General features: G+C 34.3%; 2 protein-coding genes across 10 annotated transcripts; both read right to left on the bottom strand.

Annotated features, from left to right (window-relative positions):
- Window positions 1-5356: 5356 nt before the first annotated feature.
- On the bottom strand, window positions 5357-16359 carry LOC136202294 (calcium-transporting ATPase 10, plasma membrane-type-like). 6 transcript variants are annotated; one of them, XM_065992812.1, is made up of 11 exons: window positions 16230-16359; window positions 16013-16103; window positions 14081-14534; window positions 13611-13680; window positions 12892-12962; window positions 12726-12809; window positions 8487-8773; window positions 8334-8379; window positions 8120-8254; window positions 7822-7933; window positions 5357-6295 (listed from the first exon to the last, which is right to left on the bottom strand). In XM_065992812.1, exons 3-10 carry the CDS (start codon window positions 14216-14218, stop codon window positions 7844-7846), a joined length of 921 nt encoding a protein of 306 aa, XP_065848884.1. In that variant the 5' UTR covers window positions 14219-14534; window positions 16013-16103; window positions 16230-16359; the 3' UTR covers window positions 5357-6295; window positions 7822-7843. The 6 variants fall into 6 exon arrangements, with proteins under 6 accessions (XP_065848884.1, XP_065848885.1, XP_065848882.1 ...); XM_065992813.1 differs by having other exon boundaries at window positions 5358-7933; window positions 8487-8587; window positions 8636-8773; XM_065992814.1 differs by having other exon boundaries at window positions 5359-7933; window positions 8487-8587; window positions 8711-8773.
- An 819-nt stretch (window positions 16360-17178) lies between these two features.
- Window positions 17179-19860, bottom strand: LOC136202293 (cell division cycle 20.1, cofactor of APC complex-like). Of its 4 annotated transcripts, none has more exons than XM_065992809.1 (5): window positions 19666-19860; window positions 19287-19402; window positions 18635-18913; window positions 18284-18553; window positions 17179-18075 (listed from the first exon to the last, which is right to left on the bottom strand). In XM_065992809.1, exons 2-5 carry the CDS (start codon window positions 19380-19382, stop codon window positions 17332-17334), a joined length of 1389 nt encoding a protein of 462 aa, XP_065848881.1. In that variant the 5' UTR covers window positions 19383-19402; window positions 19666-19860; the 3' UTR covers window positions 17179-17331. The 4 variants fall into 4 exon arrangements, with proteins under 4 accessions (XP_065848881.1, XP_065848880.1, XP_065848878.1 ...); XM_065992808.1 differs by lacking the exon at window positions 19666-19860 and adding an exon at window positions 19099-19197 and having other exon boundaries at window positions 18317-18553; window positions 19287-19372; XM_065992806.1 differs by lacking the exon at window positions 19666-19860 and adding an exon at window positions 19099-19197 and having other exon boundaries at window positions 19287-19372.
- Between the last annotated feature and the right edge of the window lie 7141 nt (window positions 19861-27001).

A 27001-nucleotide genomic window follows, 5' to 3' on the forward strand; every position in this document is an offset into this window, starting at 1 on the left:
CCCATTTTTTCACCAAATCGTGTGTCAATTTTGCACTTTTATTTTCTTTTACTTACTCGTCCTTTACTTATTTGCAATAGCCTAATACACAATAGCTTTAAATAATCTAGCAAAAATTTTATAATGGCGTTAGGAATCCAAAAGAGACCTTTTCAATCATTGCATTCCTCGACAGTCGTTTTGATTAAGATTTCATGTTTTTGTGCGCAAATCTATAAATTTAATCGTCCATATTAATTGAGAATTAATTTCTCTGGTACGTCCACACCCAAACCATATGTGATAAAATTTAAATTAGCATTATTTGAAAATATCATTAACAAATGTATTAAGCAATGGTATTAGCAGCAAACTGGCTTTTCTAGTCTCAATTTGCTTTAAGTTTCTTTTTTCACTTTTCCTTATAAATGGAAATATAACAAAGCCATAAAAATTAGGGTAAAATTACTAAAATAAAAAAATTAAGTTACAGTTTGCTTTATTTATAACACAATGATGTAATTTAAAAGTTTATAAATAGATATATTTTAATAAACTTACGTTTACATATTGACACAGGCTTTTAAATCAAATTGCAGCGGTGTAAATTAAGCATAAATTTAGTTCATAAATTGCAAATTAGTAAAATAAATATGGAATGTCCACCCACATGATTTATAGTTTTGATTTGGGGAGCTGTATTTTAGGGGACTATATTTTGTTGATAAGTAAATATTTTATTAAGGATAAAAATATCTTTAGTTATAATCAGAACTTAACCGTATAATTTAAAATATTTTATTTATAAACAAAATGTGTCAAACACCTCTATTTGTAAATTTTTAAACCAAAGACATGTGTTTACAAATAGGCAAACCACATTTTTCTTTTGTACGTTTCCCTATACGCTGAATCGGGTCCAAAGAATTCGAATAGGCTTATCATCTTCTGACATGATAATACATTTTATAGAGATAATCTACTTGACATAATTATTTTTTTTTTGTCAGAGTTGCTTGAAATTTTGAGTGCCTTATACAAAAATGAAGTGAAGTACCTATTAATAAAACGAAAAATACAATAATCACTAATTGAATTTTTATAATCAATGTCTTTAAGCAAAAAATGTTCAGTAGGTAATAAAGCTAATTCATTTAATATTTTATTTGACATAATTTATCATAAATATAATTTAACTAACTTTAATTTTAAAAAATTCATTTCTGTAGATACAATAGTAACTAATACAGTAAACAACATTATCTTTTAAGCAATAAATACATTTGAAATTAAAAAAAAATATTTCAAATAACTCAATATCTTTTCTTTTCTCTTTTTCTCTTTTGATAAACATATTATAAATCTTTTAACTAATGGAACGAATCTTGACTAACAATATCACAATAATTTTTATAATCTCCCTACTATTTGAAAACTTTATCCTGTCACATTTCTTACACACCCGAATGGATCCAGATTTTCGTTTCATTTCTATCACATATATACACGTGGAATATATATATATATATAACGTAACACTAAAACCCAATTTTATACTGTTAAACTGTTGGGTTTTTGGCAACAGTGCCGAAAAACTTGTTAAGTCCCCAACAACAACGCCAAAAACTTACTGGGCGAATTCCGTCGGTTTCGCTTGTAGTAATAAAAATATTGATCCCACGGAGAACATTTTGATAAAAATTACTGTTCTGATTAAATTCATTTTCTCGAGGTTTATATAAAATCGTTAATGGTTTAAAAGATTCCTAATTCTAATTTTAGTTATAGTTATTATTATAATATACAGAAATTACGTTTAGATTAAACCTTATTTCAAGGTTAATTTATACTAAGTAAAAAAACAACAACTTATAACTTTGATTTGTTTAGAAAAGATATAATAAATTACTAATTTACTCAATTTAAAGGAATTGAACTATAATCAATCTTTCCTCTCAGCCTAACACTGAAAACCTTAATCAAATTCGGTGTTTATATCCGATTAATCGACCTATCGTAACGACCAAATATAAATCCAAATTTGCTTAAGTGTTTAACAAGTTTGCATGAGAAAATACCAAAATCTCTTTATAAATACTTTTGTATGAAAACACCCGTTAGAATTACTAAAAGAGTATCGCTAGATCAAACTTAAAATAAAACAACAGTGAAGATGGAATTGAATTAAAAGATATTTATTAGTTTGAGTTATAAACATCTCAAGTTAACAGAGAAGAAGAAGTTTGAATGACATTTAACTAAGTATGAGTTCTGGGTTCTCAATCCTTAACTCAGCTTCGTAGGTTTGTCAGACCATGGGTCGCCCCCAATAATGGTTCTTCTCGCTGAATCTTTGAAATAGCACCTCTCGGTCGATCTACGAAACATAAACTCGACTTGAGTAAACTCTGATGTAAACAATAAAATATGTATCTTGTATCTCTAACTATTTGTACTTTAATCGCACTTGATTAATTTGTGTAACTCTTTGAAACTATGAATTCTTCCGTTATTTATAATCTTCCAAGAGGTAAGCTGAAGAGACGTGTCCGTTGGTGAAGGGTTGCCTCTATCCGGATGTAAGCATGCGTCGAGAAATCAACATGGAAAATGTGCTTAAACAGCTTGCTATCCCTATAGAGATTCAAGAATCTCGTACGTGACAAGGGAAAGATGGAAGGAAGGAAGGAGGCACGCATCATGGCTGCTCCAAGCGCGTGTCGCGGTCAAGATTTAAGAATCTCGACATTGACAGGGACTTTTCTTTTCTTCCTTTGATTGTGTGTTTCAATTCTCTCACATGATTTTTGATTCTCGTTCGTGATTTTCACTAAAGCTTGATTTCTCACTCATTTCTACTCCATTTTTGCTCCTAGTTGGATTTTTCCAAAATATTAATACCTTGCACACAAACAACAAATACCAACGTGAAATCTTTCCAAAATAAATAATTAATATATATTTTTCATGAAATTTAACACATTTATGCATGCTAATTTAGGTATATTTTGGGCTTATCAAATCTCCTACATTTAAGTTTTTGCTAGTCCCAAGCAAAATTATCATCAAATTTATCCTTCAAACGATCTTAAAACTAGAATATATTTCACATAAACATTTTTAAATTAGTTAAACCGAAAGATGAATTTCATAAGGCAAATTTATGCAAAACATCAAACTAGTTAGGATTAAGGTGATTTATCATCCGACTTGTATCGCAATTTTTATAATGAAACATTCGGGAGGGGTGAAAGCACGCATGTTTTTTTTTTATCTTCAGTCTCAAGGCATTTCTAGGTATTAAAATTCTTCTTTTCCCAATTTATACTATCTAATGTATATATATAAATTTTTGTTAATTTATTTTCTAGTCACGTCCGTGATAAGGGTGGTCTCGACCGTGACTTTATGAATATATTTATTTTGTGTCAATTTAAGTGGTCCTGACCATACCATGGGTGGATACAAACGTGACTTTAAACTTAGACATGCCATTTTGCTTTTAATATATTTTAACGTTCCTTTCATACCTCGATCGTGATAAGGGTGGTCGCAACCATGGCCAAAAGTACCGTTTTTACTTATTTTTCTATCATACATCGACAATGAAATGGGTGGTCGCAATCGTGGTCAAAAGTTAAGATAACGATTACTTAATTTACTAAATATGTGTTAAAAATAAATAAAATTTGATGTGGGAAAGAAAAGAGTACTTTCATCCTATATTGACTTAAATCAACATGTATTATGGCTATAGTTTCCCTAAAAACTTCAATTGAATTTAAATCAAGACGGAATCAAACCAGGTAAAAGCTAAAAATGTTAGTTTGATTAATGCCTACAAACCTAATGTAAAAATAGAAATAAGAATTATATTATCATGCATTAGCATAATACAAAAGAAAAATCGAATAAAGAATTTATTACTTATATACATTCACTCGAGACTTTTTCTTAAGAAAATAGTTTCGGAGATTTCTATAATTTTCAATATTCAATGCCCCTGTAGAAATATTTAACTATTTCTAGCACATTTATATAACCTTAATAGTATATATATACTATTATATATATTTTTTCTTCATTATTTTAATAGCATATGTAAATAATTATGATTTTTTACATAGGAATATGTATGCAAAATGAAACAAGCATTCGTACTCGAAATAAGATAAATGAAAGAATGAAGAAAAAAGCTCCAAAAATATGATTTGAAGAATTAAAAATAGTGGTTTGGTGAGAAATATGGTTATAAGCAACTTTAAATTCAATTATAATGAAATAATTATTGAAATCTCAATTGCTAAAAAATTATAAAAAAAAATAATTAGCATTTTGTATCTGAATTTAATATTAATCATATATAGAAAATAAGATTGTAGTCTGCTAAAATGAAATTGAAATTCGACAATAATAATAGATATTGCTTTTCTTTCGATCACTGCCTCTCAAATAGCAGAGTGGGCTCTAAAATTTATTTCACAACTTCTCTCTTAACAATAAGGGTAAAGTACAAAAAAATATGTAGTTTGCCCGATTTGCAAACACAATTTCGTAGCTTTAAAACTTGCAAATAGGAGTCTATGGTTTGTGCAGTTTCTGGTTAAAATAATTATGAGTTAATTTTTCTATAAAAAATATATTTGTGGTTTAGTTAATTTAGAAAGTCAGACTTAATAAATGGGGCAATTTGCACAATCAGACTTCTTAATTGCTTTAAATTACTCTTATTTGGAGTAAGTTACGACAATATCTTTTAACGAAATGCATGAATCAGAAAATCGTAAAAACTACAAAATCACATTTACAAGTTTAAAAACCATGAAACTGTGTTTGTAAAATGGTGAAACCACAAAAAAAATTATACTTTACCTTAACAATAATATAACGGCTAACTATTTCGTTTTCTACAAAAGGTTCAACGAATTTGATCATCATTTGGTTCTTCTTAGAATTGAATAAAATTTATTTTTATTAATTTAAATTTATCAAAAGAATATTCAAATTAGGCTTAAAGCCTCTAAAACAATTGCGTCGCCCTTACTAAAGCCCACTAGTAATAATTGAGCGATGGAATTCACATAATATCAGTTTTGAGATTTTTATTCTATTTTTTCAAATATACGTTATTTTTTTGAGGAAATTACATACAAAATTATCTTTAGAATTCATTTTACATTTAACTATATTTTAAATTTGAAATATCATTGAAATATCATTTTAAATTTGAAATAACTGATTCTGATTTAATTATTTATAGCTTTATCAAATTACAGTTATCAAGCATTAAATCATTTATCTATTTATTTATTATTTATTATCAATTTCATAATTAAAATCCTATATTCCAATTTTTCATAAATTCTGATAAGGAATAAGAAGACCTAGCTAAAGCATGAATCACCTCATTCGCAGATCGACCTATAAATCTGATAGAAATGTAATTGATAGTAGAAATAAGACTTTTATATTCGTCTATAATTGAACCATAAAAAGAACGAAAATATGCTTGATGAATATGCTCCACCACTGACATCACATCTGACCCCATATCCACACCACCAACCACACCACCAAAACCCTTGAGCTTGATCAATCTAAGAACCTCTCGAATACCAATAGCTTCCCCTTCCCTAACTGAAAAATTTCCAGCAATACAAGAACGAAAAGAGACATATGAATCCAATTTACACGGGGATTTTTACCTCAATTAGAAAATTTGGAAAAGAGACTTATCAAAGTCACTAATATCTGATGTTTTCTATGGTTCAGTTTACTATCAATGGTATTAATAAACAATAAAATTTCATTACAATAATATCTAGTTTACATCAAAGATACACAAATACATGAATTGACTATGCTACAACTAATTTAATGCTACCGACACATACAATACAAAAGAAGAAAAATATTGAGTCATTATTGAAAACAATTTGTTACTCTCCTCGTGTTACTTCGGTTTCTCAAATGTTACTATCTTTGTTTTTGTGTCTTCAATCATGGGTTTTCGTTTATGTTTGACATCTGAATTACAGTCATAATATCTGAAGCATGTTATAAGATGATCATTAACAATCCCAACCACTTGCATGAACGAATACATAACAATAGGCCCGAAGCATTAGAAACCTCTCCGTATTAGGTCATTGGTTATGACTTCTGCTTTTGGAGTCTTAACAAGTATTTGTCATGCGTATCGGTATCAGTTTCTTTGTGGTTTAGGGTTCACAAACGACCAGCCGTAACAACATAAGGAACCAACAACAATTCTCTCCCATGCTTAAAGCTTGAAACAATAATAACATCACTAGGCCTGCATATATGCATCACCAGAAATTTTTCAATTAAAGTAACTTTAATTTTAAATAGATTTCGTAGAAACAACATATATACTTCAGAAGGATTAATGAAATGGAAAACACGATGAAAGGAAGCTGCAAATAAGCATAATTTGCATATCAGAATTGTTACCTTGTTTTGAACTGGAAAACTAATGAAATAAATGATTTCGTTTGGTTGAACCTTCCAGTGAATTGAAAACTTATCAATTCAAAAGAGGAAAACCATGACGAACAATGGCGCCACAAATGTATCAAAACCAGAGAAAATATGATTTTCGCCACGCACACGACTATAAACTCCTTTAACGATGTAGATAAGAAATAATTAATAAAACTCTAACTCAAACATCTATTAACATATAAAAATTTGGAACTCCATATACACACGAGTTAAAGCATAAATAACCTATTTTCAACTTCTAAAACAAATTTTTAATTAAGAAAATTAATTGCAGCTACAAACCGAAAAGGGGTAATGCGAAAAACTAATGAGAGCTACACGATCAAATGGAGAAATAAGAATGAGTAAACCAAAGGGCCAAACTTAACAAAACCTTACCTTAGGAGTGACGCGGGGGTAGTAAGACGACAACACAAATGCTCTGATTGCTGGTTATAATTCAAATTCATTGGGAAATGGAAATTCAAGTAGTCAAGGAAATTCGAGTAGATGGAGATAAGATTCGTTGGAACAAAAATTAGTCAGAGAAGATGTTTTGCATGAGAAAATTACACATCAGATACTGCTTCCTTATTTAGCCACATCAGTAAGGAAAATTTATAATATTTTGACAAGTTTGTTACACCTTAATATGACTCTAAAATATAACAAAAAAAACTAAATACAAATGTTGCCTTTGCCATCACTAATTTAATTACTTCATGTCTAATAATGATTTTGAAAAGGTCTAGTAAAAAAAAAAAAAAATCAAACAACAATACTTTTGAGCAATTACGTTAAATTTAAGCCTTAGGATGCTTTGAATTTCCACCTTAGGATTCTAATAAGCCTAGATCTAACGGTGAATGAGCAAATTCTACGTACTCGTTAAGGTGCATGTGATCAAGACTGGTATAGTTCCACCGCAAAAATTGAGCTAAAAATCAAATTCAACCATACTTCACAACAGCTAAACCACCCCGTTACAAAGAATCAATGTCAAACAATTGAAAAGAAAATTATATAAACAAACATTTTAACTTAGGATTTAATATATACTACGTACGAACACAATCCACCTGCACAAAAGAAGGGTATACCTTTCTATTTTAAGCCCTTGTCGTTAGGGCAGGGTTAGATCTGGGTGGAAGCAACAAAAAGAAACACTACTTTCCGGGATAATGAATCCTACAACTATCTTAAAACATTACTGTCAAAGAACTTTCCTATAAATTCAATAATAAGGACCTGCAGAAGAGACCCGGAGAAACAAATAAATTAAAATCACATTAAAAGACGGTCTAAAAAGAAAAACTGGAGAATATAAAGAAGCCTCACCTGAAGAACTAGTAGTGTTACTTCAATTATAGCCATGAAAAGATGGTTTTTTTGTAACTCCCTCAAATATATTCATTTCATCTGGCTTCCGAACATTAAATTCATTGAAGATCTGCAGGATAACCAATCAACAACTCTTTCAGCATACTATGCAAGCTCTCCAATCATATTTTATCTATTAATTAGCCGGCGACCTGTACATATAATGAAGCAAAGAACTCCAAAACAATATACACCAGAAAATAAAGCTTAAACTGCTTCTTTCACTCTAGTGATGCCTTCAGAGTAAGAGGCTCACTTGACAAAGCACAAACACATTGAATATCAAGGTATCCTTCACTTTGTTTGCTTCGTCATGGTTATCATCCTTCGGCCCTAATAAACGTTTTCCATGGAAATTAAGGACCAGCAACACACTCACTTGATATACCGCCTGAAATTATAAGAAAAACTATTTGAAGTGAACATATATATCCAAATGACTACTACAGGCTTGCTATCCTAATTCTTACCTGTAACAGCAGGTTCTTCCACATGATATTAGTTACAAGTGGCTCCCTGGAAAAAAAATATATGTACTAATGTAAGTTTAAATGCACCACCATCAGCAAGTACAGATCAATTTCATTTTACGAGCAGCTTCCAGCAATCATAGTATTTCTCACCTGCGACCAACTGGGGGCCTATGCATAAGGTGATCTGTCGGAGGTTCTGTAGCCAATGCCAAAGCTCCAAGAGTATCCATAATAAGGTTAACCCAGAGAAGCTGTAAGCAGGAAAAAACTAGAAACATGAGAGAAGAAAAGCTACAGACCCGGACAGCATTTAAGCGAACATCATCAGATGAAATTGTGGCTACAACATTAATAATGAGAGCTGCAACATTAACTGTAAGCTGAAACTGGATAAATTTCTGAATGTTTGCATACACAGATCTGCCCCATCGTACAACCTACAAACAGCAGAATTATTCACCCATACAACAACAACAACAACAACAACAACAAAGCCTTAGTCCCGAAATGATTCGGGGTCGGCTGACATGAACCATCATATAAAACCGTGAAAATCAAGTCGTGTCAGCGACACAGATTCGCTCCCTCCACTCCGTCCTATCCACTACCATATTTTCCTCAATTCCCAATAAACTCATATCACTCTCGATCACCCTCCTCCAAGTTTGCTTAGGTCTTCCCCTACCCCTCACCACTACATCCCTTTGCCACTCTTCGGTTCTCCTAACCGACGCATCAAGCGCTCTACGTCTCACATGGCCAAACCACCTTAGTCGGTTTTCTCTCATTTTATTCTCAATAGATGTGACCCCTACTTTTGTCCTAATTATTTCATTACGCACCCGGTCCTTTCTCGTGTGACCACACATCCATCTCAACATACGCATCTCCGCCATCGACATATTATGGATGTGGCAGTGTTTCACTGCCCAACACTCCGTACCATATAACAATGCTGGTCTAATTGCCGTCCGGTAGAATTTTCCCTTCAATCTATTAGGCATGCCGGGATCACAAAGGAAACCCGTAGCACTCTTCCACTTCGACCAACCAGCTTTAATCCTATGGGCAACATCTCCATCTACTTCTCCATCCGTTTGGATAATAGATCCTAAATACCGGAAGCAATCCGAGGCTTGAACAACTCTCCCATCTAGGGTGATTGTCCCTGCCTCCCTACTCCTACGGCCGCTAAACTTACACTCCAAATATTCTGTCTTACTTCGACTCAACTTAAAGCCTCTAGATTCTAGAGTTTGCCTCCATAGTTCCAACTTCATCTCCACTCCTTCTTTCGTCTCATCAACCAACACAATATCATCTGCAAACAGCATGCACCATGGTATACCATCTTGAAGTGAACTTGTTAGTTCATCCATAACGATGGCAAAAAGAAATGGGCTTAGTGCGGAACCTTGATGCACTCCAATCGTAATAGGAAACTCTTCAGTTTTCCCAACACTAGTACGTACACTCGTGCATACTCCCTCATACATGTCCTTTATGATGTCAATATATTTCCGCGAAATGCCTTTCCTTATCAAGGCCCACCAAAGTACTTCCCTTGGTACCTTATCATATGCTTTCTCCAAGTCAATGAAAACCATATGCAAGTCTTTCTTCTTATTTCGATAGTGCTCCATTAATTGTCTCATTAGATGGATGGCTTCCATAGTTGATCTTCCCGGCATAAAGCCAAACTGGTTTTCCGAGATCTTCACCGTCCTCCTTAGCCTTTGTTCAATCACTCGCTCCCAAAGTTTCATAGTGTGACTCATTAATTTGATTCCCCGATAGTTGGCACAATCTTGGACATCGCCTTTGTTCTTATACAAAGGGATTAAGGTACTTTTCCTCCATTCTGATGGCATCTTATTGTTTCTCCAAATTTTGTTGAAGAAAGTCGTCAACCATTCGATTCCTCTTTCTCCCAAACATCTCCAAATCTCAATAGGGATGTCATCAGGTCCTACTGCTTTCTTCAACTTCATCTTACTTAATGCCATTTTGACTTCACCCTTTTGAATTCTCCGCAGGCATTCATGATTTATCATATCGTGATGGATACTTATATCTCCAACATCTTGTTGGCGATCTCCATTAAATAAGTCATCAAAATAGGACCTCCATCGTTCCTTGATATCCTTATCTCCAACTAGGACTTTCTGGTCCACATCCTTCACACATTTAACTTTTCCGAGATCTCGCGTCTTCCTATCTCTCATCCGAGCAATTCTATATATGTCTCTTTCCCCTTCTTTCGTATCCAATCTTGTATACAGATCCCGATTCACCTTTGCTCTAGCATCTCGTATGACCTTCTTTACTTCCCTTTTAGCCTCTTTGTATTTTTCGTAGTTCTCGTCACTCCTACATTTCCCCAATAGTTTATAGGATTCTCTCTTACTCTTTACTGCTTGTCGTACTTCTTCTGTCCACCAAGATGTGTCCTTACCCGGTGGCATGCTACCTTTAGATTCACCCATATATAAGAAAAATAATGTATTGCATATAGTTAAACATACATGTTCAAATAGCAGATAGACATGATGGGGCATGGGAAATTAAAACTACCCAAAATCAATACCCTCTATTATGGAAATTTTTATCTACAGTTTCATGCTATGATATATAGGGAAAATCTGTGCCTTCTTAAAGTACTAGTACACTAAGTCAATCTTTTGCCAGGGCTTTTAGGCTAACACAGTTCCAAAAATCAAGTTTAGCAATCCAACCAGCACTGAATATGCTCAGCAAATGACTAAATTTTTTTTTCCTCGCCTTTACCATCTCTAGACCAGTTTGGCAACTGATAAGACCATATCTTTTACAAGAACACCAGGACACTCACAAATCAAAACTTTAAAATATCATCTCTGACATGTAGAGGATGACATAAAACAAACATGACAAGTTTTACCTTCTAATATGAAAACTTGTATCAATAGTTTCATGATATTATATCATTGGGAGCAAATTGTATAGAGCTTGCATGCTAGCCAGTTCCCAAAATCAAGTTTACCAATTACTTCACCAAGCATCAAAGCAACAAAGAAATATTGTGGAAATACAAATACAAAAAGGACCATTTTATGGGTTAGGTCACGGGAATTAGTAGAACAATAAACAGACTAGACAACAGAAAAAAAAAGAATAAATGGATGAACATATCCTCCAGGACCTCAACAAATGATATAGTAAATTTAGTGAGGAAACAAATCAGAAGCTTTCTCCAGCAACTAAATAGTAGTTTCTCAAATCCATTGGCTCACACTATTGCATTAGATCTTGATGCTTCTTAGATTTAGGTTTTTATTCTTTGTTGTCGCCTTAATCCCCAATACCAGTAAAAGTTGGCAACCGATTAATAATATCTTTATACAAGAACATGAGAGAGCTAGCAAGTCAAAACTTTAAAACATCAGCAATGACATGGAAGGGCATGATGATGATACGTCACTGACTCACTGTCAATTGAAAGTTATGTTGGATAAGGTAATAAAGGTAGTTGAATGCATCCCTCCTACAACACCATGACATAAACTACAAAAGAGACGCACTCCTACTCCTTACAACTACTTCGCACTTTCTCCATCTTTTCTCTTGAAATGAGAAGACTGTTATGTGCCCGCGAATAGGATCTCGTCACAGGTCTGTTCACCGGAAAATTCCTTCGAATTCCCTTGTTGCTCCTGTTCTTCGTAGAACCTATTTTGAAAACTCGATAGCGATTTGTGAGAGATCGCTAAAACTCCCTGTATCAATTTTTGATTTAAAATTCTCGATATGTTTATTCGATGAAAATCCCCCTTTTATAGAGGTACAATGATTCCTGATCAATAAGGTATCCTATCCCAACTAGGATTCTACCCAAAGTAGGATTCTAACCGATAAATACTAAAGACATTCCTAAATAATAAAACTCCTAAATAACAAAAGACTTTTAAATAATAATAAAAACAAGTAAATCTGCCTAATTAATAAAAGACTCCTAAATAATAAAGACTCTTTAAGTAATAAAAATCACTAAATAATAGAAAATAAAACCAACGATCACAACAAAGACTAACCATATTACGTAGCATTTAAGAATCAAGAAACAAGTGCCTTATTATGGGAAGGGCATAAACTACAAATGAGAAGCTTTGAACACTCCTACTCATTACCCCTACTTCGCACCTTCTCCATCTCTTCTCTTGAAATGAGAAGACTAACTATATTACGTAGCATTTAAAAATCAAGAAACAAGTGCCTTGTTATGGGAAGGGAATAACATAGTACTCTACACAAGATAAAAAAGGAACTATACCAGCATACACCACTTTACAGCCTAGACCATCAACACGTGCAGAAAATGTAAAAAAGGTATCATAAATAAGAAGTACCTACCTGGTCACCGATGTTTAGAGGAATAACGTCTACAACAACAATATCATATATTGAAACATCAACTCTTTTACCACCCCCGATACCCTGCACAAAAGTTTCTTGAGACATGCTATGCTATAAACAAGAAAGTACAATCCAAGGCAAGAATGAGGCACTAGAAGTGCACCTCCATATGTATGTTTCTCTTCTCCTTATTTAAGTTTTGGAACTGGAGAGATTGTTTGTAGTCACTCACAGCTGAAAATAGAAAAGCAAGAAAATTCAGAACATTCGCTTTACCAGAAGAAGCATAAACAAACATTTCTTCAGGCCGATTGAAGTTCGAATCATGTAATAAGAACAGAAGAATATTAATCCCACAAAGCATTATAAGTATTTATATTTTCACTTATATTGTCACATCAAGGAAGGCCATAAAGAAAACTTTTAGATTTAGCCAAAAATGAGAGCATTGATCTAATCGTTTGATTCTATATAACACCCAACAGGACTTTTCTTCACTCTAACTGATCACCCTGCGCACACCAAACATTAGATCATCTACGGTGATAGGAATAGAAGTAATACCGGTTAAAAAAAGTGAGACATGTAAAGACAGAAGATACAAACTTTATAACATCAGCAATGACATACGAGGAATCAAACATTCAAGTGTCTAAGGAAAAAGATTTGCTTATATGAAAGAGAAAGTACTGCATACTTTAGACACCACTACAATCTACAGTATCATGATTCAAAATGTTAAACAAATGTTGCATTTTGGTGTTCACCTGGCCAGTCACCATTACATCTAGGCTTATTAGATCTAAGCCTTAGGATGAGTAATCTCCACCCTAGACTAGGTGAACACCAATGATGTTGCACTACCATCGTCCATCACCATACCTGTCACGACAATGACCAGAATAACTGCAAAAGCAATGCTGGCACCATCATACCATCCCTCCTTGATACCCTACGAAAGAGAGAGAAATTAAAAAACATGAAAAAGCAACAAAACTAAATCTGTAGCTTTAACAGAAAAACCTAAAAACAGAGGCACAAAGTTCTACAAAGACTTACAATCGACCACAATCTGATAAAAAAAAAGAAAAAAGTAGGCATCTTGCAGGCATATTGAAGAGCAAGAACATGGGGAGCAACTTATGCAAGCTACAAAGTAGATAAGACCTTGTCCTTGATGAACTAATCAGGCAGCCAAGGAGTCAAATTGATCAGCTCCCCAGTACTAATTTCATGCATTACAATTTTAAATTAGAATCCCAATTTTCTTGAATAGACATGTAAACAAGTATTGTATATATACATTCATTCATATCTATTACTCCCTCCGTTCCACAATAATCTGTAATTACCTTCTTGATGAAATAAACAATGTTGTCATCGCAATCTGGCTCGTCTACATTTGGTGCCGGTGAATGAATAACCGGCTGGCTCTTTTCTTCCATATAAGGACTTGAATCCTTGCTATTACGGTGACTTCTCAACTTCATGCTTCCAAAACTAGTTTTGTAATTTAATTCCTTCCCCGTTTCATACCTTACTTGGCTTTATTAACTTCTAATACTTTATTAACTTAAAATTCTACTTGAATTTTGACCATGTTCTCCAATTGGCCACTGGCACCAACTTTAAAGTATGTGGGGAGTGAGTGTCGTGCCCTTGAGGTTGGCACCAACATGAATTTCGCATTGACTCCAGTTTTTTATTTTCACATTACAGAAAGCCGTTATTATTCGATTCGTTAAGTGCACGAGGTCTCTTCACTGCTTGAACAAATTCTGTTACTGCACTTGCAGCTATCTCTTTCTGCATATATAGACAAGTCATCAATTATCGAGTCGTATCTCTTCTCAATTTCTGGATATTAGACCCAATTGCACACTCATATATAATCCTGCCTTGCAAGAAAACCAACCAAATTAACCCAATTTCATATGCATATATACCCCAGGCCCATTTATTAATAGTAAACAGAATCAAAATAAGCATGCAAGAACTTAATAGTGAAGTCAAAGAATGCACAACTACATTTCAGACTTCAATATTATAGGTACCTAAAGGACAAAGATTTGCATGCCCCCATTGGAATCAACAATAAAGGAAGAGATGCATATATGTCTCAATAAGGGAAAACCACAAAAGAAATGGAGACTCTGGAAACAGCTCTAGTTGATTTCCTCTAAAAATGGATTTTTAGATCCATGGAACGATGACCAACAACTAGATAATATCTCGATTGGGCAGGGGCAGAGCTTTAGGCATCAGATTGTTCATGATAATCATATCAACGAGTTAAGGGGATCCAAATGAAGAATCAATTGCCATCTCTCAAGTCTGCAGTTTCACATCTATAATCTCAACCCTGTAACTAATTTTATTATTATCTCTTATTTTGTTACTTTTTAGTGGACAAGTTCTTCTAAATTCCTAAATGATACTTACAGTTGTAACTTTGGATAATTTGAGAGTCTCACTATCCTATGTGATTAGAAAGTTCCAAAACTTCACCAAAGGTATAGTTGAGAATTGACAAAATATCATAGTGAAATAATTGTTTTACCAACTAAAGCAACATTAAACACACACAGTACAAAATGCACTACAGGACTGAAAAAATATATCATATCTCAGAAGCATCTCATGACAAATACAAATTTTACAATATCATTATAAGAACTTCAGATGCATAAAAGTAAAGTTTAAACATTAAAATGATGGATGTCAATGCTTTTACCTTCCATTTTCAATTAGGAATCTGAATGAGAAAGTCAAATTTTACCAAAACCAATTCAAATCCCTGTCTAATTGACCAAGGATCCTAAACAGAGTAAAAATAGCTTTTTAATGGATTTTAAATGATGGCTGTCAATAAAATATTGAGAAATCGATCAAGGATCCCAAATTGTTGTGCTTTAAGTCCAAAAGAACTAATCTTTGACCAGTAAAATGCATAATAGACTACCACAGATACAAGATATACAAATATCAAGAAATAAGGGTCAAAATGATTGGAATGGAAGTGAAGGCTAAAATCATTAGAAACTCTACTCTTTTGGTATAATTGGAGGTCATGGAAATGCAATAATTGGTTATTAATAGAAAGAATAAAAAACAAAATTCTTCAAGCATAAGAATCTTCCAACTTCCTTTCCAAAAATTAGTTACAGAAAATAAATAACCAAACAGTCATAGAACCTCGAACTCATTTTCAAACATTCTTCTCACGACAGCACGAGAAAGTAATAAAATGGATATTTAGTTTGCAATGCAAAGTGTAAACTCACCTCACTCTTTTATACCCAGAACTAAAGAAGCCACAGCAGCAACCATCAATATGATCAACGGCAAATCTTGCCAAGCTTCCCAAAGGAACATCTATGGAAGAAAATATAAAGCTATCTTTAATGAAGCTTGTACATTATTTATTCAACACTGTCTCATAAAAGGTGGTAAGAAAGGAACTAAAAGAAAATGCAACTATGAATTTGCAAGAAAAAATACCCAGAAACTCCTTCCTTTTTTCTGAGGATATGTGTTTCATCCAAATACATTCTTGCGCTTCAGTAAATCAGCATCATCTCCATGGATCCCCTTCTCTGGGCTTGTTTTTAAGAGATCAGCAACACCTTTAACCTATGCCCAATATGTCACAAGAGAAAAAAATGTAAGGTAAATTTTTAAATATTGTACAAATCAATCAAAATGAATATGTTGGCCCCTCCAATCTCCTCCAGCTCATTAAACTTATGATCCCTTGTCATTGTCGAGAGTGGTTCTTGCCCAATTCCAAAATCACCATCAGGGGTTAGATGCAACTCTGTGGTTACTAGTGAGGAAACAAAACTCAACTTCACCTCAAGCATGATTTATTAAGTCTAGCACAACCAGCCTAATAAACTTTTGAAAATCAAAACAAGTGACCTTGGTTCAACATACCACAAGGAACCAATTAACATGCTTACTACACGACATCATCATTGCATATATATGTCACAACTTAAATTAAAAAGCAAAAATAAAAAGAAGTCTAAAAGCTGTGTGAATAGGCTACCAGGAAACACGTGATGGTTGTGATATAAGATTTCTATCACCATATGAAACAATAATGAGAAAAGAGAATGAACATAAGCAGCAAACTGCGGAAATGATGAATAGCTGATCAAATAGAATTCGTGAAATTTAAAGCTTAATAAATGATAATGTTCTTACAACTCACTTTACAATGCTTAACATGTGAAGGGCAAGAAAAAATGTTGAGGAAAAGAAGTACCATTTTCTTTATCACCAGCAGCTTGGAAACGTTATGCAGCCTAAATTGTAAGTTAATGTTTATGCAAAACTTCAGCCTTAATAAGATCAATGATGACTGATGCAAATATAGGATGCAAAACTTCAATTAAAATGTACTTAATGTTTATGCAAAACTTCAAGCAATTGAAAAATACCATCATCAAAAAAGAGTAATTAACTTTTTATTAATCAACTCTTTGCTCTACATCTCACAAACTCAATGTTAATTTGCTACACATCTTTAACTAGAGCCTTTCTCAGAATCAAAAGCTATGAGAAACTTGTGCTTGACCTGCTCCACTCCTGAGTCTCATCAGCGGATTCGAGCAAAGTTGGAAAATGGCTCCTGTTTAGCTTTTGGAGCTGCCTTAGCCACTTCTGGAACCCCAAATACATTCCAAAAGTTAAGTACTCCATCACGTGCAGCAGTGGCCACTTTGCAACCATCCGGACTCCGAGTCATGTAACGTACAATCGATGTATGATTAGTGAGTTCAGCCATTTTAACCATGGATGGATATTTCCATAGAGTGAGATGATTCTCAGTGACCTGATTCCCAGTGACCTGATTCTCAATGAACCCATGGGAACTAAGCAGTTCCCACTCATGCTTATTCCACAACAAAGAGCAAACCTCAGACCCAGTATCTACTGAGTTGAAGCAAGCCCCGGTGTGTGTATTCCAGAACTTAATACACCTATCTCCAACGCCTCCTCCGGTAGCCAGCAAATTTTCTTGGAAAGGACACCAAGCAAGAGCTCTAACTGTAGATGTATGGTCTTCAAGCCTGTGAAGCCATTGCGTAGAAGATGCCACAGATCTATCCCATATGTGAACAAGGTTATCGTTGCCTCCGCTCGCTAATTGTTGCCCCGAAGGCGACCATTTAAGCCCACACACTTCTCCATGGTGCCCTCTATACGTATCAACAATGTGTGATCTAATTCTGACATCATTGTTAATTACTTGACCATCCATTCCTCCTGTAGTAAGGACATGGTTATTCCATGCCAATGCCCCTACTCTTGATCTATGCCCACCTTTCAATTTTCTTAGCTGCAAAAAAAAAAACAAAAAACCAAACCAAACCAATTAATCTCCTAAAGGTGTGACAATTCCTAACACGAAAATCATTTTTTCTAGCATTTAGAACCCATATGGGATAACACCATTTTGACTAAAACATGAAATTGATACTTCCACTCCACCTGAAAGGAACATTAATACATATTATATAAAAACAGAAACAGAAATGGAATTTTACCAGTGTTTTGGAAGAAGAATCCCATAACTGTACTTCAGAGTTGTTCAAACCAACAGCAATGCGGCGTCCATCGGGAGCCCAATTCACACTAGTAACATGACTGATTTCATCATCCATGGTCACAAGTTCAGATGTAGAATCATTAGAAGCATCCCACAAATAAACTATTCTCCCTAGCGCTATGGCTAAAACATTGCTGCTGCCCCAATCCAACAAATTCAGAAAGGAATCACCAGGAAGATCAGACACCTCAAATGCACTCTCAGGACTCTATATCAGAAATTACACAAAATTTAGTATTAATTGAAGTAATGTAGCAAAAGGAAGAGTAAAAAAGAGAGAGAAAGAAACCTGAGGAATGTGTCTGCAGGGTTTGATGGGTTTGGGTTGGAGATTAGCCGAGGAAATGTGTTGCCGAGGAATCAATTCAACAGGAACAGGAGGTTTGTTCTTGAAAGCTAGAATCCTACTCCTGTTAATATTTAAAGCGTCTGCCAGTTGCATCCTGTAAGCCTGACTTGATGGAGAGCAAGCTAATGCGTTTTCCTCCTTAGCCTTCTTACCTTCCGTTAACATGTAATGTGCAAAATCCATATCCATCGCTGATCGATTCGGTATAAATCTATCCAACTGTTAGCATCCATATATAAAAACTAATTAATTTACATTCTCAATCAATTAACGAATGTTAATGCAATGAATATAGATACGATAATTCGGGTTTGAGACAATTTTTATTTAATTAAAGATAGTTTTATATATTAGGAGCGAAAGTATAAGCAATTTAACTAGTTAAATTAAATCAACCCACCCACATTGCTTATGAATATAAGCATAGCATAGCAATTGGCAGCATTCCATTAACATAATGTGCAAAATCCATATAACCTCCATATATCCATTGCTGATATCAACTGTTAACATCCATATGTAAAAATAATACAAATTAATTTACATTCTCAATCAATTAAGGGAAGTGTTTTAAGGATGAATAAGAACTTACATTTTCATGATTAGAATTCCTGTTCTGAAATTGAAGTGGGAATCTGGAATGTGGTTCCAAGATGGAAGAAGAAGAGTTCATGAATCCTGCATCCATTATGTTAATACCAACAAAACCTAGGATAACAAATAATAATGATATATAACTAATTGATAAATGTAGAAAATAACACACAAACACAAAACAGAAATTAGACCCTAAGGATAACAAACAATGATGATATATAACTAATCTATAAATGTAGGAAATAAAACACAAATACAAAACAGAAATTAAACCCTAGAATAATCGCAGAAGCAGAAGATTAAGAACTTGAACAGAAATTAAACCCTAGAAGAACCCAGAAGCAGAAGATTAAGAACTTAAACAGAAATTAAACCTTGTAAAAAAAGAAGATTAAGCAGAAGATTAAGAAATTGAGGGAGAGCGCTTTGCTGTTCAGGAATGAGCCACAGAGAATTTGAGGGAGAGAGCTTTGCGATTTAGAGAGAAATAGCAGCGATTGATTGACTATAACGAAATAGAGCTCTGCTCCACCGCGATTGGTTTTATACTGGATATTACTCCCTCCACCGCCTTAATTTTATGCCTTTGGACGTAAAAGAAACGCCACTTTGAAGAAGACCGGATTGGCGCCAACCGGACCGGATTAAAAAGGTAATTAAAATTTATATTTTACTCTAAACATATTAGAAATTTAATTCCCTATTTATTTAATTAAAAAATTTATTATTAAAAATAAATAAAATTAAAGAAAAAAATAGAAAAGAGAAATATTAAATAAAAAAATAGAAAATAGCTAGCGGAAAAAATTAGCTAATTTTAGTAAATAAAAAATATAAATCTGATTAGAGTTTTAATGTATCTGATTAGCGACTAGCATTTTTTACAACTTTGAGCAAAACACGCAAATTCTCAAACTATGAATGACCAAACATGCACAATATTTTCATCTTCGTAATCTAAATTGTAAAAATAATTAAAAAAACAGGTGCAACTTATCATAGAAGCATATGTAATATCTTTTTTAGAACCAATTGATATGCAATTGATGTAGAATAACGAATAAAAATATATTTGTTTTATAATAATGTCTTAAATTGATCTAACTTGCCAATATTCGGGTAAAACTGCTCTTTGCTGCCAACATTAAGGGTAAAATTGCATCATTTTAAACGTTAGGATAAAAATGCTCCTAGCTGTAAACGTTAGAGGTATTTTTGCACATTATCCAAAAAAAATAAGAGAAATAAGAGAAATAAAAAAAATAAAAATAGCTATCGAAAAAGACTAGCTAATTTTAGCAAACAAAAAACATAAATCCGATTAATCTTCGAATGCACTATTCGTCCGGTTATCAACTAACGTTTTTTACAACTTTGAGAAAAACACGCAATTCTTAAATTATGAATGACCAAACATGTACAATGCCTTCATCTTCCTCATCTTAATTCTAAACTAACAAAAATCATCTTAATAATTAAAAAAAAATAGGTGCAACTTATCATGGAAGCATATGTAATTAAGAACAACATTTGTGAAATTTTCCAATGATATAGGTGTGTGTCTCACATACGCATACTTCATGATATATGTGTGTGTCTCACATACACATATCTAATGTTGGCAGTTAACAGTAGACCTGTCCACGGGTCCGGGTACCCGTCCGGCCCGCCCAGGCCCGTGTCCCTTAGACCGGGCTTGGACAATAAAAATTGTTCATCGGCCCAGCCCGGCCCAGGCCCGCCAAAGCCCGCCTATTTTTTGGGCGGGCTTGGGATTAATAAAAATAACACGGGCCGGCCCAGCCCGGCCCGCTTATTAATATTAATTAATAAATATTTATTTATATATTAAATATTTATTTTTAAGTATAATATTTATTTTTTTATAATTAACAATTATATATATATATATAGGTGGGCTTATATGGGTTGGGCTCGGGATTTGATTTTTAAGCCCGAGCCCAGCCCGGCCCGAGCCCGCCTAAATTAATTGTGGGCTGGGCTGGGCTTGGGTTGAGCATTTTTACTTAAAAACCCGACTGGCCCGGCCTGAGCCCGGCCCAGCCCGGCCCATGGACAGGTCTAGTTAACAGCAATTTTACTCCTAACATTGACAACTTTGGTCAAATTGAGAAATAATTCATCAAACTGTCTTCTTGACCATAAATTTTGTCATCTACACTTCACATGTGCGTCATTTTATCACTAATTAGTAACATTTTTTTAACAGAAATAAAATAAAAAATATACTGTCTTTTATACAAGTTGGGCTAAAAAAATTCAAATATTTTGTCAAAAATATTAATCTTCAATTCTTTTATTAAATCACAAAAAATATAAATTATATTTTTTTAGAACCAACTGAATGCAATTGGTGCATAATAAGAAACAAAATATATGTGTTTTATAATAATATCTTAAATTGATATAACTTAGCAATATTCGGGGTAAAATTGCTTTTTTGGCTGCCAACGTTAAGGGTAAAATTGTACCATTTTAGACGTTAGAGGTATTTTACCAAATAAATAAAAGAGAGAGAAAGAATAAATAAAAATAGCTATCGAAAAAGACTAGCTAATTTTAATAAATTAAAAATATAATTTTGATTAATCTTCGAATGCACTATTCATCCGATTAGCGACTAGCGTTTTTTTATAACTTTAGAAAAACGCGCAAGTTCTCAAACTATGAATGACCAAATATGCACAATGCTTTCATCTTCGTGATCTAAATTGTAAACAAACAAAAATCATCTTAATAATGTAAAAAAAAACAGGTAGAACTTATCATAGAAGGATATGTAGTTAAGAACAACATTTATGAAATTAAATAAATAAGAAAATGGGTCAGATTCTACACTATCAAACCTATGGGGAATGATGGAAGGGAATAAAAAAAATAAAGAGCCCTGATTCAAAATGAACAAATTAAAACTCCAAAAAAATCTTTCCGATTCTCGAAGAATGAGGGGGCAAAGAGATTGATCGAGAAGTGGAAACTTGTCCTCTAAAAAGGAAATATTGAATGAATTGATCATAATTTATGAGATTTTACTATCTTTGGCCTTTCTAAAGAAGATACTAATCATCGGAAAATTGAATTTCCACAATAACTGCGAAGCCCTTCGATATCATTTGATAATATAAATTTTTATTGTACCTAAAAACGGATTTGGTTCGAATCATTAGCAGAAATAATCAAATGATTATGTTGATAGATTCGAGTAATTAAAAGTTTTACAATTAAGAAACTTGGTTTTTTGGCATAGCCTGCATTTTGCAATAAAATAGATATATTCTTTTACCCCTTTTTAGCATGCTTTATTTTTTATTAATACTGTAATTGGATTCTGGGTTTTTTTTTCTTTCTGGTTAAAGCTCTCACTAGGTAAATTCTTCTTCTTCTTCTAAGTTTCTCCATTTCTCCATTCTTTTACCCTTTTTTAGCATGCTTTATTTTTATTAATAATTGCGTTTTCGGATTTTCCTTTTTCTTTCTGGTTTTCTTCCTTTCTAAAATGAGCAACGAACTTACCCACGAACTAGAACATATTCCTTTTGGCCCCATTCATACTGAACCCAGGAATTCCCTCACTTATAGGGAAGGGAAAGAGGCCAGTTCTTTTGTCCCTAAGAAGCAAAGTGTGGAAATTCCTAAAATGGAGATAACGCCTTCCACTGTTACCCATGCTATGATTGATATCCTGAAAGGACTTCATCCCTGGCTAAGGCATTTAGAATGTATGGTCCCCAGGCCAAAACATCACACAAAACGTCTGCCAAGGGGTTATTTCATAGTATATGTCAGCCACATGGATATATGCTTCGAATACCCGCTACCAGAAGTAATTGGGGATGTCTTGAGGTCATTCAATATTCCATTGGGTCAGCTTCATCCGAACGGATGGATGGATCTTCTCTACGATGCCTATTTGGTGGATGGTATTGGGATATCACTCACACCATGGGTCTTTTGAGCCCTTCATTCGTTGACAATCCGCAAGTCTGAAGATTGTGTTACCTTAATGCTGAAGAGCAGATACGCCCCCTTCCACTCTAAGATCTCCAACTTGCACAACTAGGGGAGCGCATTCTTTTTCATAAAGGAGTTAGAGGGTGTTCCTTTAGGGTTTGTTAATTCGTAGAACTATAACCCCAAACCTAAGGGTCGTGGTTTGAATTATACCCCGAATCTTGAAGAGGCGAAAGTGGCAACCCTTCTTCGATCCATAAAGAGCGAATCATGGGCGTATTGCGAGGTGCTTGAGTTCATAGCTTCTGATGTCCCTCTAGCTGTGATGGAGGGAGATACGATCGACTATAATACCTACAAGCAACTAATGAAAGGTAACATAAATTTCCTTGCTTTTGGCGGACCTTCCATTTGTCCCTTTACAGGGGGAAGTCTAATGCGACCTTTATCTATGCAGAGAGACGTAAGGCTATGAGAGCCGCCAAGGCTGTTGACAAATGTCGGGTGTTTGAGGTTTATGAAGAACTTACTCCCGTTAAGACTTTTTTTCCCATACAAAAACATTTTCACATTCAATGAAGGCTTTGGTGATGTCTTCTTTTATCTCAGGTTTCAGCCCCTTAGCGATCTTCACCTTTTTCCCTTCAACAATTATGAACACCTCAGTGTCACCTAATGCAGTGGTAATAGGTTCCTCGTCCTCTCTTTCTTTATCTTCATTGGTTTGGGGTTGCATGGATAATGATGTTGAATAAGTTTCTTAGGCCATCTTCTAATTTCCTCTTATCATGACTCCTCCTTTGTTTGTGGGGACGTACATCGCCAGGTGGCGAATGGAAATCAAGTTTGCAACTTCAGCGAGGAATGGTCTTCCCAAGATGACATTATATGCCAACTGTCCATCCATAATGGAAACTTCTAGGTCTCCTATCCAAACCTAATCATCATCAGTGATCTCGCACTCTAATGTCACCTAGCCCTTGGTTTGGATTATAAGTCATGTTACTCCCAGGATATCTATAATCTTTGTCTCTACTTGTATCAGATCTACCTTCAATTTGGGGAATGCTCCTTTGGTCACATTGCATGTGTTAACCATGACTCGTTTTATCTCCCACCCTTTAATCGCCATGTGTTAAACATGTGGGGGGATTACTGGACCTGTTTCTACAAAAGGGCGATTGAGGGATGTTTTGTCCAGGGAAAATATTTTTGTAGGTGGTTGGTACCCTGGTTCGCCTACTATGACATTAATGATACCTTTGGATTTATTTCTAGGCTCTGCCTTCTGCTTATCACTGTCTTGTTCTTTGTTATTCTGGACAAATCTATCCAGTTTGCCTCTTTCAATCAAATTTTCTATCTCCTTTTCCAACTCCCAACAATATTCAGTGGCATGGTAGTTTCTTCTATGGAACCTACAATACACCTTGGCGTTTCTCCGAACATTTACATGCTCCCCCCTTTTTGGTTCGGGATATGTAATGTCCCGTTTATACTGACTCTTCTTAAGCCATAAGAGGATTTCTTGTTTAGGAGTGTTCAGGGCTGTATACGTTGGTCTTTCGCTCATATTCCTCTTATTTATAGATGGAAAATCTCTAGTATTCTCTTTCTTTTTTGGTTCACCTTTCTCTTTCTTCTGTGAGGAACTTGTGTCTCTTTTAGTGTCATATATTTTCATGTACCTTTTGCATATCTCCATCAGCTCCACAAGGCTTCTAGGTCGATGCATTATAAGCTTCTCCTGTAATCTCTCACATCGTGTATTTTTTTATCACTGCTTCAATTGCTGTGTTAATGTCAACACGTGTGATTTGTATACATAATTTGTTGAACTTCTCAATGTAATCCCTTAGAGGTTCTCTCTCTCTTTTTGCATGAGATCATACAATCTTTGACAAGATACGACATATGGGATACTTAGTGCAAACTTTGCACAAAACTCTCGGCTTAGTTGTTGATGAAAATGGAAATCAGAGTTCAAATTTGGGGTCTCACATCACTCAATTAAAGCTTCCCGATGGACCCGTTACCCGAGCAAGAGCCAAGCAGTTCAAAGAGGAGCTTCAATCATATATGGTCCAAGTGATGGACGTCGCGAATAAAAGCAGAGTTTCTGAAATTAATGGTCCATTAATCATCGTATCTCTTTTAAGTTGCATGAGATGTGAATACGGAGGTCAATTGGAGCATTTGGATTCACATGAGAATGTTTAAGATTGATTGGCTTTGTTCTCAAGGATTTAATAACAATTTCAGAAGTTTTCCTAAGGCGTGGGCATGGCTTAGACGACTTTGGCTTCTATTTCTCCATAACAAAAGTGGCGTGGAATTGACGTGGGCACAGCCTAACAGACTTTGCCTTCTGCCTAATGATGAGCAAATGGAATTCATGACATCTCTTTAGCTGTGGGCATGGCTTATCAGACTTTGCCTTCTGCCTACTCCCAAGCAAAGTGGCGTGGGATTCATGAATTCCATAACTCCATACAACATTATTTACATTTATGTCATTAGTTAATATTTGATTATTGTTTAATTAATAAAGTTACTAATTAGTCCTTAAGTGGTGAATTGTTTTATTTTGTAAAGACAATTACATCCACTTTTAGTTGAGTTATTAGGTATTTAAGCTTAGTTTCTTTTAGGTTGTACGGCAGATATCGATTATCATTAAAAATTGAAGTTTAGAATTTCTTCTCTTGAGATTCAAGAGAGGGTTTCTCTTGTGTTATTTGGGGCACTACAGCTGAACAATTCGGAATAGAATCCTTGTTAGTTAGACTAGGGATTGGGTCTTTGCAACTTCGTTTTGCAGGGGTTTTCTTCCGTCTCAATTTATCATTCGGATTTTATTCTTGGTTGTTGGAGATTGGGATTGGGTCTTTGCAACTCCGTTTACAAAGGTTCTTTTCTATCCAACCCTGATTCGTTAGCTTTCTTGGGGATCAAATCTGGTTGTTGGGTTTTCGAGGCACCGTTCCTCATGAGTTCACATCAGTTTGGTATCAGAGCCGAGCGCTAACTCTTCAGGTTTATTCTATCCGTAGTTTTTCTTTGATTATTATTATTCTGTTTTTTTTCCTCACTTCTCGAATTGGAAAATTAGGTTGTAACCTAATCTAAGATTCCAAAGAAGGGGGCACCGATTGAGTGGAATTGAATTCAGATTTCAATTCAAAAAAAAAAAAGAAAAAAATGTTGCAGTGGAATTGAACTCAAATTCAATTCAAAAATAAGACAAAAGAAAGTAAAGCAACATAAAAAAAATCGAAAAAAGGGTCACAAAAATTGATAATTACAATTCAAAGGTACAGTACAAATTAGGTGCTTTTAAAAATTAAAAGAGGAGATTGCACAAATTTGAACAGTGTCATCGTATTTGGATTATCATTGTTTCGTGTTATACTTCCATATCGTCACATTATTTTTGGTCATCGACTTGCTATTCTGCTATGCGTTCTTGTTTACCGTTTTACTTCTTAGGTTGTAGGATTTAATTCCGATTTGAACTTTCGGGGTTTTGAAACTGAATTTATTCTATTGAGTGCTTTAAAGAGCACAATAAGAGAAATCGAGCGGTAAAAAGCAAAGAGTGGTGAGCGTATCAAAGTGAAAAGCCAAAGAATTGAGCGAAACACCGAAAGGATTGTGAGCTTGGATTAGTTTTTCTTGTGTTTGTTCAACGTGATCTGTTTGGTTGTGTTTCTTTTTCTGTGTAGAGAAAAAAAATGG

This window comes from Euphorbia lathyris, chromosome 8 (genome assembly GCF_963576675.1).
Source record: "Euphorbia lathyris chromosome 8, ddEupLath1.1, whole genome shotgun sequence".
NCBI lineage: Eukaryota > Viridiplantae > Streptophyta > Magnoliopsida > Malpighiales > Euphorbiaceae > Euphorbia > Euphorbia lathyris.